Source organism: Ruditapes philippinarum, unplaced genomic scaffold (genome assembly GCF_026571515.1).
Source record: "Ruditapes philippinarum isolate M1 unplaced genomic scaffold, ASM2657151v2 ctg1078_1_1_1_1, whole genome shotgun sequence".
Taxonomy (NCBI): Eukaryota; Metazoa; Mollusca; class Bivalvia; order Venerida; family Veneridae; genus Ruditapes; species Ruditapes philippinarum.
Window position 1 is genome coordinate 388,539 of NW_026854045.1, and position 17,767 is coordinate 406,305.

Below are 17,767 nucleotides of genomic sequence, written 5' to 3' on the forward strand. Positions count from 1 at the left end.
AACCTATCTATTATTGTTCAGTTAACATTTTATGCATGTACAGTTCGTGTTAAAACAAATGTCTATATTGTGGCATTAATATATTTTCTAGTTTCATGATCATGAAAAATCGTAAAAATTGACATTTTTTCAGAGAGAATGTTTTCGTACCTCAATAAAGCCGGCACTGATCATGTCTTTGCCCCACTGCCACGAGTGAATAATACCGTCTCTTCCACCCGACAGAATATATCCTCTGTGATATAAAACTGTAAATACCGGACCCTATGTGGCATGAAACAGAGTAATAAATGCATTATTCAATAAAAACTTCTAATAACTTCAGTATATTATTAGATACAGTATAACCTCTTCAAAGCAAACCACCTTTGGGCGACAAATACTTTGGTTGTTGCCGAGAGGTGTTGCTCAAGAGAGGTTGTATCTATTGTGATATCTTACTTTTGGAAAACTTGTAACTGTTGTTTTCAAGAGTAAGTTGCTGCACAGAGGGCCGGTCTGTACATGTTGCACTGTATTTTTGACAAGTTATATAGTCTGATAGAAACAGTCAATTGTTCAGCGGCTCGGTTTATATTACAAAGAATTGTTTATACACGATTATATAACCTATTTAAAGTCTGTTTCACTGTGTTTAATAATACACAACTACTTTCTTTAATTAAAGTTAATTAAAATTGAAATTAATTCATGACATTGCAAAAGCCGTGTATATGAATGATATGATATTATCAATTGTCCAATGAAAATTGACGTTACAAACGTGCAGTTTTAATGGATTATATTAAAGTGTAAAAGCTATATTATTAAAATCTTTATACATCATATTGCGCATAATACATAAAGTTAAAAAAATCACATAGAACAAATTGGAACATTATATAGATTTTTTTCTCGATTTTATTAAAGTTGCTTACATTATATAAACTCTAATGTGGTCGGTATATCTGTAATTCAAAAACAGAATTTAAACAATTCTTGGAAAATTATGCATTAAAAAATGTAAATAAAAAATCGTAAGAAAAGTGTAAAAAAGAGTTCTTACATCATGTCCATGTTTTATAAAGTTGGTAATCTTATTGCCACCGTCTCCAAACACATAAATTGTTCCGTTAGAATCACCCGTGATAAGATCTCCTCGCTCATTGAATGTTAAACATATGACAAACTTTGCTCTCAGAAAATTCTGCAAAGCAAATAAAACATAATGGTATTAACGAGCGTGAACTGTATAACTATATAAAGTACATTGCCAAAAGAAATTAAGCAATTGAAGGCAAGCATATTTTGAAATTCAGGAGGATCATAAATTTTATGATTAAACTCATATTATAAAAGGTCTAAATAGTTTTGAATTTCGGACAGAAGCGTAAATATGTATGGTATAAAGTATGAGCTCTTAATGATAAAAAGTGAACCGTTAAACAAACCATTATTCAAAAATAATACAGTCCATGTACTTAGAAATTGAATTGTTTTTCAAGCTTAGCAATAGTATACATGTATATGAGTTTATAATGCATGTATACCATATTGCAAAACAAAAATAATAGCGATGCTTATGATGATTTTTTTGATGATGAAGATTTGGTATCGGTTGTGGCGGTAATGATGATGATGGTGGTTTTGGCGGTGGCGGAGATGATAATGATGATGATATTAATGATGATAATGAACATGATGATAATGATGAACATGGTGATGATGATGATGATGATGATGAATTATAATTATCATATTTACATCATAATCCGGTTTTGAAGAAGCTTGTACAGTATCACTTTCAGGATAAATCTTCCACCAGCATGTATGTTCCTTTCCAATAGTTACCAAGGTTTCGGGATATTTTGGATTGAAACCAATATCACAGACTAGGTCCGTTTGTAACTGTAACGCATAATTTGAAAACTTTATTTGTGTCAAATAATCATATTTTTCTCTAAAACGTAAGAATAGAAGAAGAGCCTTATTTGTTTAAGCAAATTATCTTTTCTGATAAATAAAAAGTGTAGAAAACAAAATTTTGATTTGTTTTTATCAATTCATTTTTAGTAAAGATATGCATACCCCGGAACAATAACCCTAAGGAGTGACATTTGCGCAACATGTTTCATAGTGAGTGGCATATACTTGGGCTTCGCTGGTAAATACAACACAACCTTCCACCCCTTACTATCGACTTACATACATTGTATAAATCTATATTTGATTATTAGGACCATATGTATTGAAGTAAATGACGCCGAAATATCATAATGAAAATGCAAAATTTTCTTGATACAAAGTAAACTACCATTTATACACCGCGGGTTCACTCGTATTTGTATTTAAATTCTTGAAAAAAATCCTACAGAAGTTAGGCCAATACTAAATTGAAAACTTACCACGTCTTGTCCTTTCATGGTACCAGTTGACGTGTCCCATACAGTTAATCTCTTTTCTAAGCTGTTATCCACAACAGCTATCAAATCCTAGAAAATATTTATATATACATTATCACTGCTATTTGTTATTCCCAAACACAATGCTCTTCATTGGAAATCAGCCTATATAACATCCTACTGGGATCCTTTCGAAAAGAGGACCAACGTGGAGCACACCTTAAGTTGGGGTGCAGTTATTAGCGAAAAGGAGAAGGTCCGTCGGATAGAAAATAACAGCGGGAACAGCTATTGACGATAATAACATAAGTGAAATGAAAGGAGGCAATTCCTCTTAAACTGTTTTCCCCATCGTTAGATGGTTCTGAGCCAAATTCAGAATAAATATGATAAACTATAAACTTGGACAATATATTTAACAATGATGGTAGTTTATGATATTTTCATTGAAATGTCCCATCGATAATCTTCAATCACATTACAGATTTAATATATTTCTGCAGCTGTTTACCAACTTTTTGAAGGAAACTTACTGTTGTGGCGAGTCAACTGATCGTAAACTTACCTTATTTGGTGCGAATGCAATGCAAGCCACTGACTTTTCGAACACACCTTCACCAAGAACATGTAACGTATGAAGATTATCCGCCCTCCAGATTCTTACAACGGCCTAAAACATTACAATATGGATAACGTTATATTTTGTAGGTAATCTATGTACAATGATGGTCATCTCTACAACACACAAAAAAAGCAAAAGAATAAAGAATGGACCTTTCCAGTCATAAACACTGGAAAGGTCTATTAAGTCCATTAATATCAACCGTACAAGATGTTTGTACTCAGTCTGTGTCTTATAAGATTTGACTGAGACAGCTATATGTTTTCTTAAAGGCGACACAACGTAACGGAATGATGGTAAATTTTAAACTTAGCTTGAATTGATTCGAATTGTCGCCTGGTTCAATAAAATAAAGGACCAGACCCAACTTGAAGAAAATGTTTGGGACATTATTTCAAAAGATTATGGTCGTGTAAAATTAAGTTTACCAATATCTACATTATATCAGATAATAGAAATCTTGTTAATCATCAAAAACTTATAATAATGTTTTGTTTTGTTTTTTGTGGTGTTTTTTTTTTATTCCTTGATTTTTTTATTTATTTGTTCATTTATTTAGTCGAATTTAGTTTCTGTTGTTTTGTAAACGCCATTAAAAAGAGCATTTTTACACTGTGTTGGATCCGTTTTCATTTAATAGTGTTGCATCCGTTCCCATTTGAAAATTTTGTAAAATTGAATCTATCAAATAATCAAGTTTAGTTATATTAATCATATTGTCATAACATTAATTTTGATATCTTGTAACCCTTTTAATTTAACATTATTTATATACCTTTATAGATGTATTCTTTCTGCTGGCATATTGTCCGCTGGCAACGATGTATTTGTTCGAATGGACATCGATACTACAAATAATCAGAAAACAAAATACAGTTTACTTTAAACAAGACAAGACAGATTTCTTTGCAATCCCAAAGGTGCATGGCTATACAACATGGGGATACACTACATTTGTTCATATACAAAATGGCAAAACAAACACAAAACTTCCGGTAACACCTTGTCAGTCCGGTGAAAAATGTTTCGATTTAGCTTGGTTTCATTTGAAATAAGTAATAAATAAATAATAATAATGTTTTTGGGAATCCTTCAACTAAGATTGATACGCATGGTGTTCAGCAGATGATATAGTATACTAGTGCCAATATTTGTTATTTGTATAAAAAGTATAAACATGGGTTTTATTTTTCTCTCGTATGCACTTTTGTAAGCATTATTTATGTAGGTCCTATATGTTAATACCAAACGAATAATGAACTAACTTAAAAGTTGAAATTGATTAATATTCACATAAGCGTGAAAAACTATGTAACAAAATTAAAGTACAATGAAATATATCGTTGGGTGCCCCATATTTGTCCCTGTTCTAGAGGCAAAACTGTTAACGCGTGTATGTCACAAAATCTCAACAAATATCTTTTAAGAAAGAAAACACATTTCTTCAAAATAAACGTTTGGATCATTAAAAAATATAGCGTATCAAACTAGCACTGTAAAATACTTAGAGCCGGTGACGAATCATGGCCACCCTTGGATAATACATATCCTATCGATTAAGACCGGATATTTGATTAACAAACATAAATCAATTACCATTTAATATCATCAGTATGTTCTCTATAGAACTTTTGTTTGTGGTTTTCTTTGTTGTAAATGACTGCGATATAGGACATGAAATAAACAATGTCACCTCCAGATAGATTATGAATATTTTTCCGACAATCGTTTCCTCGGTAACCATATCTGAAATAAGAAATTAAGCGTTTGCACCTTGTGATCTCCCAATTTAAATCATCATTGGAACCAATATCATGATTTAAGACTCGTTTTTATATTTTCAAGGCAAAAAAAACCATATCATATCATTACTGTACTCATTCTTGCCTCAGTTTCATCTTCTGACTTCAAAAATTCCATACCAAATCACAAGTTTACTCCGTATGGCATCGTTTTTATTTTCAGAGTAATTGCATATAAAATCCATATTGTGCTTGAAGAAGCAAAGTTCTTTCAAAATATCAAAACATTATGGCTATTATTTCATACAATTTTAGCATATTTGCCACACACAAAAAATAATTATAGAAATTGTTTATTTAATATTGTTTGGGAAAAAAGATTTCTTTGCAAATTCAAGATGAAGACACGTAATCTCACGATAAATGTACACTTGCAGGATAATAAATCACTGGTACAGATTTTAAGATTATGAAGCCATAGCTCCTGTCCAATTAAATAAAGCTATGTGCGTAAGCTTACAATTGTGATGCATACGTTATCACAAAATTTACATTATTATTTAATGAATTCTTACACCCATTGCAGTTTCAACCGTTCACAAGGAGGTTCAATTGTTTGTTTCTCAATGTAATCTTTATCTGCTACAAATGATAAAGTCTTCCCCTTGACTTCAATAGAAATAAGTGTTTTCTCCCCGTCTGTCGCCAATTGGTGACTGCTGTCCTCTTCTGAAACAGAGACATCAATCAAACCGAGTCTGCAACATTTTCACTTTTGTCGTTTTTAGTTTTCTCTAGGGGTCTCGTTTCTTCTATTCAATATGTAAATCTCCAAACGCCTGAGTAGAACCACCGACGTTCCGTAAGCTAGCTGGATAACTTCCTAGCATGAAAAAATCCACAGGTCCTTGCGGAATTCGGACACACAACGTTTAGGGGCAAGTGGTTTGAAGTCAACGACCTTAACCATTCAGCAACGTACGACCATACAACGTTATATGTGAATATCTCTACATTGTATGTGAAAATACCGGCGATAATCTTAATCTCAACGCCGAGGTGAAGTGTTAGGTAGGGGATAGTGTAAAAAGCAGTTCTGAAAAAAGTTATACTGCATCTATACTTTCCTACATACATGTTTTTAAGGTATGACTTTTCTCTTCTTTTTTTGAACTGCTTTTGAACAGTATCCCTGACTCAACACTGCCACCGGGTTTCTGAGACATCCAATATGTATTCGTAGTATTTTCAATTACCTATCAAATTGATCATTTATAATAATTACAAGTACATGTTCTTGTGTCAAATGTTTATATTGTGCAAAATGTATTTATCAACTACAATTGTTTAAATCTCTTGACTAAAGTAGGAATGACTTAAGCCAAGATGCGATGTAAATTACCTTCTTCGTTGTCAACGGAAACTATTTCACCATTCTTGAAAGTAACCATTTCAACACTATCACTATCCTTTGGCAAATCTGCGTTTATTTCATTATCTCCCTTGTTATCAGAATTGCTTAAGCTCTGCAATGTTAGTTCTTTTTCCCAATTCTGTTCCGTTTGTTTCATTTCGTCTTCGTTGGTTTTGTTTGTTTCGTTGATACTCGTGTCGTCTGTTAAATCAATATCATCAGCTGCACTTTTCTCAGTAGAAGGACGAGACTGAACGTCTTGTAAAGTAACAACTGTTGAATTTCTTTCTTCAGACGGCGTGTGTGACCCATCATTCTCTGTAAATTTTATGTAAGTATGAACATAATAAAATGACAGAGTTAGACAAATATAGAATAAAAAACGATGTGTTTTGAAATTGGACACATTGAAATATGTAGTTAAGCATCGGGTAATAGTTTCTTGTAAACCGTTTACTTCTTTAATGATTGGAGCCTTTATGTCTATTACATCGTGAAAACATACATTAGATATATTTCAGCGGTTTTCTACTTATTATCCCCCGCCGAAAAGGCGGCGGGGGATATAGAAATAGTCTCCGTCCGTCCGTCCTTCCATCCGTCCGTCCGTCCGTCCGTCCTTCCGTCCGACATTTTTGTCCAGAGCATATCTCAAAAAGTATTTGAGATATGAAATTGAAACTTCACAGGTGCATAGACCTCATAGAGGAGGAGTGCAGTGCACAAGAATGATAACTCTACCTATTGCCCTTTGTTATTTTTCAAAATTAATTTTTGTCCAGAGCATAACTCAAAAAGCCTTTGAGATATCAACATGAAACTTCATAGGTGCATAGATCGCACTCAACAGGTGTGCAGTGCACAAGAATGATAACTCTACCTTTCATAAGTTTTGAGTTATTGCCCTTTGTTATTTTTCATACTTAATTTTTCACCTGAGTGGAGCATAACTCGAAAGTGTTTGAGATGTAAACATGAAATGTCATAGGTGGATAGATCGTATTGAGGAGGAATGCTGTGCACAAGAATAAAAACTCTTCCCTATACAATTTTGAGTTATTGCCCTTTGTTCTTTTTCATACTATTTTGTCCGGAGCTTATCTCAAAAAATATTTGAGATATCAACTTGAGACTTCATAGGTGGATGGATCTCATTGAGGAGGAGTGTAGTGCACAAGAATGATAACTGTTCCCTGCATACTTTTTGAGTTATTGCCCTTTGTTATTTTTCAAAATTAATTTTTGTTCAGAGCATAACTCAAAAGGCCTTTGAGATATTAACATGAAACTTCATAGGTGCATAGATCTCACTCAGGAGGTGTGTAGTGCACAAGAATGATAACTCTTCCCTGCATAATATTTTAGTTTTTGCCCTTTGTTATTTTTCATACTTAATTTTTCACCTGAGTGGAGCATACCTCAAAAGTGTTTGAGATGTCAACATGAAATGTCATTGGTGGATAGATCTTATTGAGAAGGAATGCTGTGCGCAAGAATGATAACCCTTCCCTATATAATTTTTGAGTTTTTGCCCTTTGTTCTTTTTTCATACTATTTTGTCCGGAGCTTATCTCAAAAAGTATTTGAGGTATCAACTTACAACTTCATAGGTGGATAGATTTTACTGAGGAGGGGTGCAGCACACAAGAATGATAACCTACCCTGCATTTTTTTATTGCCCTTTGTTATTTTCAGCCATCAGTATTCACATAGGTTTCAAATCTGTAATCACTTCAGCCATTAGTTTTCATTACCAAAAGACCTCTTAGAATTGAATTATTCTGCTCTACTACATATACATTCTTCCAATGAGCAAACCCATTCGGCGGGGGATGGCCATGTTGACATGGCTCTTGTTTCATTTGTCTCGCAGACTACAGTTTTTACACGTCCTGCTGCAGATTCTACTCGTAGAGCGGACGAATGGAATTTTCACTGACTGACCCTAACTCTTGTGATTGTTCTGATTGTTCTTAAAACCGACATATTATTCCGTACAGGTAAATAGGAAAATTCAAACAGTTTCACAATTCACAATGCATGGGTTAGGATCGGACCTGAATACTTACTAGACTTGATTGTATATTTGACTTTTTTTGTATTTAAAACAATTTACTAGTCAAGTCAAGTCCTTGTCATTTGTAATTTTCATTTTTGGTCGGTTTATTCACTGTCGCTTTTTTGCTACCAGTATTAAAATGTCCCTGAAGAATTTGTTGTTATATTCGGTATAGAACATCATACAGAAGTTACTCCGTTCCAGAAGGCGACACTTGTTCGTTTTATAAGTGAACGGGGAGATCGGACCTAATTTATTAATAGACTAGCGCGTTAATACTGGACCACGCGCTAAACATCTCTGGCTGGTCTTTTCTTGAGTTGGTGATCATTTACTTAATATAATTATGTACAACAATAGATCATACAGCATAAACAAATGCACAAGGTACAAACGAAAACAGATGACGGACAGAAAGAAACTACATTATCTATCCATGAAAGTTATAAATAGTTAGATTAACTGCGAAGGCTAATGTTTCATTACCTTTTTGATCTGATACCGACACTGTTGAAGCCTCTCGTTGCTGACCCAATCTATAAAAATGTAAATATTATAGACATAATTGAACCCTTAATATTTTAAAGATTAGTATATATTGTTACATATAAATATCATGACCTCAGTCTGGATTCAAACTCGTTCAAATTTAAACGTGTGGACTAGTTTGTATATCTAACAATAGAAACATATTAAAATGATATGTATATAAAAAGCAAAACATATGATAGTTTAATTAAAATCAGTCAAAATCAAAAAGGTAATAAAGATTTTTAACAATTTCATTTTTGACGTGCTTTAACGGCGTCATACAATTAACCCGATTTGACTATTTTTTTTTCCTAACACCGTTTGTCAAAGCCAATCAGAATGGAGTTTTATATACCACATAACTTGATTCGTATTTAATTCCTGCCCAAAACAGTAGTGGCTGTATATATTCTTTATTTACCTCAACATTTGAAGAGCATGGTCATTATCATCAGTAGCATCACCTCAGATCATGACGTCATCATATATTTTCAAACTGATACAATACATGACTACACATCGGTCATTTTCTTTTTTTTTGAGATGCTATTTCTGGTGATTTTCATACAGTACTGAAGAAAATTCAAGAGTACATTAGTATATGTATTATAAAACTTACGAACTATTTTTATCCTTGTCATCACCGTCTACCCCGTTTTCCACAGTCTCAGTTTTCTTATCAGCAATATTGACAGAGGCCTCTTTAGCAGTATCAGCAGTTTCAGTGTCATTGGTGGTTTCTTGTTTTCTTTCTGTTGTTTTGATGGCGCTCTGAATAAAAAACAACAACAAATTGTTCAATATCGAAAAAGCTACCAGTTAAAGAATACGATAATTATTGTATTTTGTATATTTTTTCATCCTCTTCCTACATAACACACTGAAGATAATGTGTTTGCGCTAAAGATGCATGACAAAATAAAACAGTTTGTGATTTGTTGTCTGCACTTGACTTGTAGTGATGCTTCAACTGTGTCTGACTATTGGGCTAGGGAAGGTAGAATTCTATTGGCTTATAGCTCTTAGGTATAATGATTATTTGTACGAGTTTTAAGGTTTTATTTATTTATCTCATTGAGTTTAACGTCGCATCAACCTTACATAGGTTATATAGCGCCTTTCAAGCTTTACTGGTGGAGGAAGACCTCAGGTGCCACTTTTTTCATTATTTCAGGCACAAACGGGCACCTGACGTTCCATAAGCTACATGCAGCTGGATAGCTTTCTCACAAAAAAGAATCTGAAGACGCTTGCGCAGCTCGAACCTGCAGCAGTGAGAGGCAAGCGGTTTTTAGGTCAACAACCTTAATCACTCGACCACGAACGCCCAACGAGATTTCAGTAGTGCCAATATGCCTACACATATATATGTACACGTAAATAGTAAATAGTTCTGTGTCCTGTTCTAAGATTTGATATAAATATATCTTTTCCGGAAATAAAGCCACAAAATGGTTTAAGACAGTCTTCATAATTATCATACCTTTTTACGTAGTTTATTAACGATGCTAATTCTTGTTTTGGATGACAGTTCGTCTATAGGTGAAGGTTCAACAGGGGTTCTACTCTTTAATCTTTCCGGTAGAGATTTCAGACTCGGGCAAGTTATTTTCGCGTTTTCTTGTGCACGCTCGAGAAAGGAAAGAAATTCTGGCCAGCTGCAAAAAGACCGAAAGTATAATGAATATCTATTATTGAAATGTCAGAAGTATTATCACTTAAATGTGTATATGAATATTTAAGAAAATAACATGAAATCTGACAAACTTGTTCTACTTTACTTATATTAAGTATGTAAGCCATGCACGTAATTCTTAAGCGAATACTTCTAACATATAGTTATCGTTTAAAAGCATAGATTACAAAATATCGACATCCGTGCCACATTTTTCATAAAATGCTGTTCTTAATTTACATGACTACAAAGAATTTACCATATTTTATCATTTTTTGCTTCGTCACATCTTTTCATCAAATTTTTCAGGAGAGCCCCATAAACTGGTAGCTGTAGGTCGTTGCAGACGTGCTTCAACTGAAATAAAAATAGGTCATTACACACGTGATTTAGCTGAAATACAAATACATGCAAGTCATTACACACTTGCTAAAGCTGAAATAACAGTAGGAATTCAAATATATATAAATTTATAAACACAGAAAGACAAAACTTACTTGCGGGCCATCAATGATTCCACACTTCCCACTGTCTCTTTTCTGAAGCTCGGACCTCAGTCCTGCAAGGTCAATGTAGTCCTGGCATTTGATTAGCTGTGACTCAATTCTCCACAGTAGGTCTTCATCAATATCGTCCTGTGACACATCAGTCCGAGGAGCAAGATCGTTACGTTTGTGCATAGCCATGACACTGTCACGGCCCGTGCGCCCATGTGATTCGATAAGAAAACGGAACAGCGCTTCGAGATCTATCCCTTTGGTACTGTCAAATTTGGTAATAAGCGTTTTCAAAAGAAGACTTGGAAATGAGACAGAGTTATCCTGAAAACAGTCAAATGTTAATGGTAAACAAAGGGAAGTAATAAAATTTATATACAATAACATTTCAAATAAACGAATACAAATGCATTTCTAAACTACATACTAGTAATATAATCTTCACAGCCAAAACTTTCGTTTAAATCTAATCGAAATTAGTGCTTTAGTGCGCATGCGATCACGCATACACTGTAGTAATGTCAATTTTCATTGTACACATCAAGGAACGACTATAGTTATGTCAATTTTCATTGTACACATCAAGGAAAGGATATAGTTAAGTCATTTTCAAGGGACATGAAGTCCTTAAAGTTGCATTGACATCTATTTAGATATATTTTATAAGCTCTTCATTGGTTTTGGTTGATGTGAAATAAAACAATGCCCAACTATTTCATTTTACTATGTCATGTTACTGTGTCATGTTTTACATTGACCCTCATATGATAAGGAAACTTTAATATTACTACACAGGCAAGATAAATCATAAAAATGGCACTCAAAACGTTGTTTTACTGCTTGCTTGTGGCAAATTTTGCTAATATATATTATGCAGAAACCGAACCAGACAAGAATCTTGAATTCCGAGTTGCAGCTATTGAACGACAATGTAAGTGTTACCTTTATATATAATTTTAACATAATGAGAGAGCTGTCATCTCTTGTTATCAATTATTAACAGATTTTATTCTGCTAGTTTCATATCTATTGACGTTAAAGATGTAGTTACGATGTGCATTTTATCCTCTGTTGTTCTTCATAAAAATGACTAATTACTCTATTTATGTATCCATGTAATGTGACAGTTCTCTTTTTAGGTTTTTAGAACTCGGTGGAAATCCTTTATGTGTACCACAAATTATAAAGGAATTTGCCTGTATAGTTATACGTGTGTATTTCTTCTTGTTCTAATTTGTTTCTTTAATATCACAATATAGTTTGAGTATATAAGTTTAAATATTCTGTATTTTACAGGCGCAGCTCAGAATGAGAAGTTAAACACTAAAATCGAACAACTCCAGAAAACCGTGCAGAAACAGGACAGCAACTTCGCTCGATTAAATGACGAAATGTACGCCTTGAAACAATTTGCTTCTCAGAAACTACAACAAATTGGTAAGGCGACAAAACTATTGACATAATTCTCAGCAAAATATATATCCAATAAGTAACGGTTTACTTTTATGAACAGTGCAACAAAAAATAATTTTTCAGTTGAAATAATAAAAAATATATTGATAACAATCAATATCCAAACTATTCAAACAATAATCTGAAGGTAAAACATAAGTGGACAAACATATGTTTTCAAAGATTTAACGAAATGGTTCTAATTCTTCTTGGCCCTTACTGTTCTAAATTTCTTAAATTGACTTATCGGTCTTTAATTTGGACAAAATCATTCATCAGTTTTAGTCTTTGCATGGTCACATGGGTAGTTTTGTTGCCACTCACAGATGTAGGGTTAAACACCATAAGAATTGAAAACACATTTCAGACATGTAATACTAAGATTTAAATCACATTGCCATTCCAGTAGGATATTTCCGTAATAAAAAAATGATATCGTTCTTGCTTCAGGTCGAACAAAGGGGAAAAAACTTTTTTGTGGCAGACAAAAGGGGGGAACATTGTTTTTCCTTTGTTACGCTTACAGGGGGGGAAAACTTTTAAATCTCATTTTAAAACCCAAACCATCATCTTCGATACTTAATGCTCAATATATCGCCTACCACCCCCATCAGGTCTTTTTCGGGGGCCCCCCTTTCCCCGGAAAACACATTTTCCGGTTTCAATCTTGGGTTTTTTATGGTGGAACAGTTTCCCAAAATTGGTATTTTTTTAAAAAAAGAACGGGGAAAAAGAAATCGCAGCAGCGATCGCTACGGGAGGCGGCCCCAACCCATGATAAAGGGGTTACAACTTTTTTTCCCAAAAAACTTGGGGCCGGGGGATGAAGGTCGGGGTAAAGCGTTCAGAGACACGAAGACCCCTCCCAATTTATGGGCAGAGGGTTTTAAAGTTTAGTTTCAGGGGTTTTGTCTTATAGCCGAACAAAAAAGAAACATGTAAATTTAAATTTTAAATTTTGATTGACCCAAAATGTTTTGATATTCATCTATTTTTAAAAAAACAACATATTTAATGAAAAATTTAATTTTTTATGTTTTTTCCCCGCCCTCTATTTTCCTGAAAAAAACCCAATTTATTAATAATTATAAAAAATTTCTGTAAGAGAATTTTTTCATCTTGAAATGTGAACAGAAAAAATCCCAAAACATTAATAAAATTTGAAATTTAAAAAAGGGAAACAGGGGCCATGTATTTCTTAAAGAAAACAACAAAAATTGGGTTTCTTTGAAAACCCCAAAACTTTATCGTACCCAGATGCGCAAAAAGGGCACTTTATTTACTTTGCATGTTTTTTAAACTGTATGTTCCCTTATCTTTTGATGTCCCATTAAACTTACATAAGTTTCATGACGTTTTTTTAGTTTTCACCATTTTCCACTCATCCCCCTTACCATCTGTCAGCCGCTTTACTCTCGTAAAAATGCAGCTAGGGCGCCTGGGGCAAAATAGTTGTGGAGGCTAAAGGTGGCATACGATTTTTCTGCATGAAAAACTTGTTGGATTTAAATCGTGACAAATAAGATGCAATTGACTCTACTTAAGCAAGTATAAGCAACTGGTAGTCAAAAATGTTTTTCAAAATGGGTTTTTCCTTTTATTGGGTTTAAAGTTGTTTTTATACAGGTAATAAAAATGTATAAGAAGGAGAAACCCAAAATTTTGAATCCAAACAAAAGTAAAATTACAGAAGTCTTAACAAAAAAATTTCCCAAAAATGATTATCACAATTTTTTCAAAAAACCTCCCCACCATTTTGATATACAAATTTTTAATTTTTTAATCCCAATTTTCTAAATGGCTTTTTCATTAAAATTTTCGGGGGATATTTTTTCGGGACACTAGAAAACAGCCGATCGAGATGTTTTCGCGTTTGATATTTTCTTCCAGCAAAGTGTTTTTGAGCCTCGGAAATAGGAAAAAGACACAAAGGGAAAGATCTGGCGAATAAAGAGGATGCGGAAGCCTGATAACCTTTACCTGTTTCAGATCGTCTCTTACAATGGCCGATTTGTGTGACGAAGTATATTCATGCAACAACCTGCAACCACAGAGACCAATTGCTGGTCGCCGGTTTTTTTTTTAAATATTTCTTTAATTTATGGAGGACATTGCCTTTGTTAATCTTGGGATTTACAGATTTACCCTTTACCAGTACGGCAATTTGAATAGAAGGACATTGATTGGTAAAGAAAATTATGTACATGATCTTTCTGACGTTCATGACGAGTTTTGCTATGCAGGGTCTTTGACTTATTTTGATTGGCCATATTTTGTAATGTATCTTTCGCTTGGGCTCAGAAATGTGAAAACGCGGCTCATCGCCGGTGATGATAATTATTTGCGAAAGATCGATTGTTGTATTTAGGGAACTGTATCAACAATTGTTTGGGTAGTCTTACCCGAGCAGGTTTTTGCTCTTTTGTAAGGTGATGGCACTTATCTTTCTCATTTTTAAATCACTTCTGAGAATTGTATGGTCGGCTCCTACAGAGATACCAACGCATTTACGTATATTACAAGTTGTAAATCTTGCATCAGTAGCAATCAAGTCCTTTACGTTTTCAACCATTTTTGCCGAAGTTGCAGTTTTCGGAAAGGCGTGATTTAAATTTCTTTGTACCCAAACCCCCTTTTTAAAATTTTTTACCACCGTGGACAGATTTTAAAAGGGAAAATTCATTGTATTTTTCCTGTATTTCCAATATAAAGCGGTTTTGATATAAAGGGCCGATTTGGTTTAGAGAAAGGAAAACCTTTTCCCAAAAAACCCTTTAGCTTTTGTATACACGAGTTTGAAGCGTTAATCGAGTATTGTCAAAAACTAGATGAAATGATTTTTCACAAAACAAAATTTTTGGCCCAGTTGCCATTTTACACCCCTTCCCCAAAGTATTAATGCAGTTATCTTTTTAACCTGGTGATAAGGCCATTCAGAAGATAAGAAAACTTTTACATATTTACTCATTTAGGTTTAATCATAATGATGGCGCTCGACAAATTGTTCTTATTCTTACTTCTCTTATGTGTGGACAATTTTTCACAAATAAATGGTGCAGAATCCGAGTCAAATGATGCCGATATGAAGTCTAGAATTGTTGCTGTTGAAAAACAATGTAAGTGCATTTCGCTTTTTTATGTTTGTTTTCTTATTTCTTGAATAATAACGCCTTGACATAACAAATGTTAATGAATTTGTTTCATATAATACATCAAAATAAAATCTGAAACTATTTAATTTCATAAACACTCTCGTAATACCGGTTATTCAAATTATATCTATTTCCTTCTCAATCTATCTCTTTTTTGCAGAAATCTTTCCTGAAAAATTAACAATGTTGATGCATGTCTGTTGGCCGATGATTTTGATAAAACGTTTTAAGTACTAAAATACATTACATTTTGCACGAACTTAGAGATGTCCCATATATTATCTTTATTTTTAAATATTTTTTAAGATCAGATCTTTTTATATTTTCCAACGTTTTAGATGCAGCCCTGAACACTCAGTTCAACACTGAAATCAAACAACTCCAGAACACCGTGCTGAAACAGGACAACACCATTGCACGATTAAATGACGAAATGTACGCCTTTTAAAAACCCAAATTTTCTTCCCAAAAAAATTCAACAAATTTGGGAAGGTTCAAAAAAATGGGGATTTTAAAAAAAAAAAATACTGGTTTCTCGGTGTGAGCACTGAGGGTGTCATTTAAATTTCGGTGCTAAAAAAAAAACAAAAAACCCAAAAACCCCAAAATAGGGTTTTGTAAGGGCAAAAAAATGGAAAAAGCTACTTGTTTTAAGTAAATACATACATTTAGTGTTATGTTATAATGTATTGTGAGGTTTATGCCACAAGACGGACGAGCTAAGTCAGACGTTTTATAATTCAGTTCAAAGAACTATTCTTTTGGCTTGGAAATTTCATTCAATTAAGAGGTTGGTTTTTAATTATAGAATCCTTGATTGTTTTCTAGGTCAGAGAGCAGACAAACGTTTTGTGGCAGACGAAGAGGGGAACATTGCTTTTCATGCTACACTTAAAGGAGGAACCGTAGACCATCTTCATATAAACCAAACCATCATCTTCGATACTGTAATGCTCAATATAGGTGGCGCCTACCACTCACAGCAGGGTCTGTTCGTGGCTACCGTTCCCGGAATCTACATCTTCTCGGTTTCTATAATGGGTTTATACGGCGGAACTGATTCAACAATGGTATTTATTCTAAAGAATGGGAAAGAAGTTGCAGCAGCGATCGCTGACGGAAGGCGGTTGAACCATGATCAGGGGTCTACAACGATTGTTGCACAACTAGTGCCTGGGGATGAGGTCTGGGTGAGCGTTCAGAGGCACGATAACACTGCAATATGGGGAGATAGTTTAGATAGTTTCATGGGTTGTCTCATAGCTCGAACATATACATAAGAATATATGAATAAATAAAGTGACTGAAGTGTTCATTTGTTGTTGAGTGATGTATTACTTTAATCATAAATTGCTAGTGTCTATCATATCTATAAATGTGTCTCTATCAGTATATCAATATGTTATTAAAGCGGGCTTCAGCTTTGGAAAAACAATGCTCAGTATTTCAGTAATATTATCTTACCATATCACTGTAAGCCTTTTTAAAACAGCGTTCCGAGAGCTATTTATAACTCGTCAATGACTTACTGAAAATAGAAGATCGGGGAATTTTCCTTTTTTAAATAAAGAGAGCTCAACAGTTGATTAGAGGTTTCGAGGGGTTTTCTTATTGGTTATGTATTTGATCGTCTGTAAATTTCATTTTCCATCTTAATTCTTTTGATTTGACAATCATATGAAACAATTTATCTAAAAATAGCATATCTAATCCAAAAGCTGAAGGCCGCTTTAATGCCATTAAGCTGTTACAAGTAAGTTACATACAGCTACTTTTAGTGAAACCTTTGATATACCAGTACAGTCAAGACTCCGTCTGCCATTAAGAAACACGTGACCATAGGACTACATGTACTTCATTATTTTCCTATATTTCCAATTGAAGAGCAAAAGCTTACTTTTTGAAGGACTGTCTCTCATCTAAAACAACAATTAATAATTCTGGAAAGTATTTTTTTAAAGAAAGTCATAACTTAATTAGCTTGTAAAAAAATGCCTTACAGCCGTTATACTGTACTAAAATAAGTCGTCCTCCTGAAAGTTGATCGAAGAGCTTGAGATAGATTTTGACATGTCGTTATATAAAGGTTTTACTTTATCAAATAATCCTCTATAAGAGTGCCATGTCGTTATATACAGGTTTAACTCCAACCTCAATAAGACATGTTTATTTCCCCTCATCAGAACAGCACAAGTTAAAATTCGGTCATTACAGAGCAGAGTATTTTTACTTTTTTACTTTA

The 17,767-nt window shown here is 33.7% G+C and overlaps 2 protein-coding genes across 2 annotated transcripts in view; one reads left to right on the forward strand and one right to left on the reverse strand.

The window, feature by feature from the left end:
- LOC132738781 (echinoderm microtubule-associated protein-like 2) overlaps positions 1–17,767 on the reverse strand; it is a 35,314-nt gene that overhangs the window by 7,107 nt on the left and 10,440 nt on the right. Inside the window, exons 4-17 of the mRNA XM_060726375.1 lie at positions 10,922–11,245; positions 10,684–10,781; positions 10,233–10,407; positions 9,369–9,520; positions 8,705–8,754; positions 6,148–6,477; positions 5,321–5,474; positions 4,600–4,749; positions 3,779–3,851; positions 2,947–3,051; positions 2,385–2,471; positions 1,744–1,887; positions 1,046–1,186; positions 151–264 (exon numbers count right to left, since the gene is read on the reverse strand). Coding sequence (XP_060582358.1) covers positions 151–264; positions 1,046–1,186; positions 1,744–1,887; positions 2,385–2,471; positions 2,947–3,051; positions 3,779–3,851; positions 4,600–4,749; positions 5,321–5,474; positions 6,148–6,477; positions 8,705–8,754; positions 9,369–9,520; positions 10,233–10,407; positions 10,684–10,781; positions 10,922–11,245 — 2,097 coding nt within the window. The remainder of the gene's footprint in view (positions 1–150; positions 265–1,045; positions 1,187–1,743; positions 1,888–2,384; positions 2,472–2,946; positions 3,052–3,778; positions 3,852–4,599; positions 4,750–5,320; positions 5,475–6,147; positions 6,478–8,704; positions 8,755–9,368; positions 9,521–10,232; positions 10,408–10,683; positions 10,782–10,921; positions 11,246–17,767) is intronic.
- On the forward strand, positions 11,670–16,838 carry LOC132738799 (complement C1q tumor necrosis factor-related protein 1-like). Its single transcript, XM_060726398.1, has 3 exons — positions 11,670–11,852; positions 12,218–12,358; positions 16,354–16,838. Exons 1-3 carry the CDS (start codon positions 11,735–11,737, stop codon positions 16,803–16,805), a joined length of 711 nt encoding a protein of 236 aa, XP_060582381.1. The 5' UTR covers positions 11,670–11,734; the 3' UTR covers positions 16,806–16,838.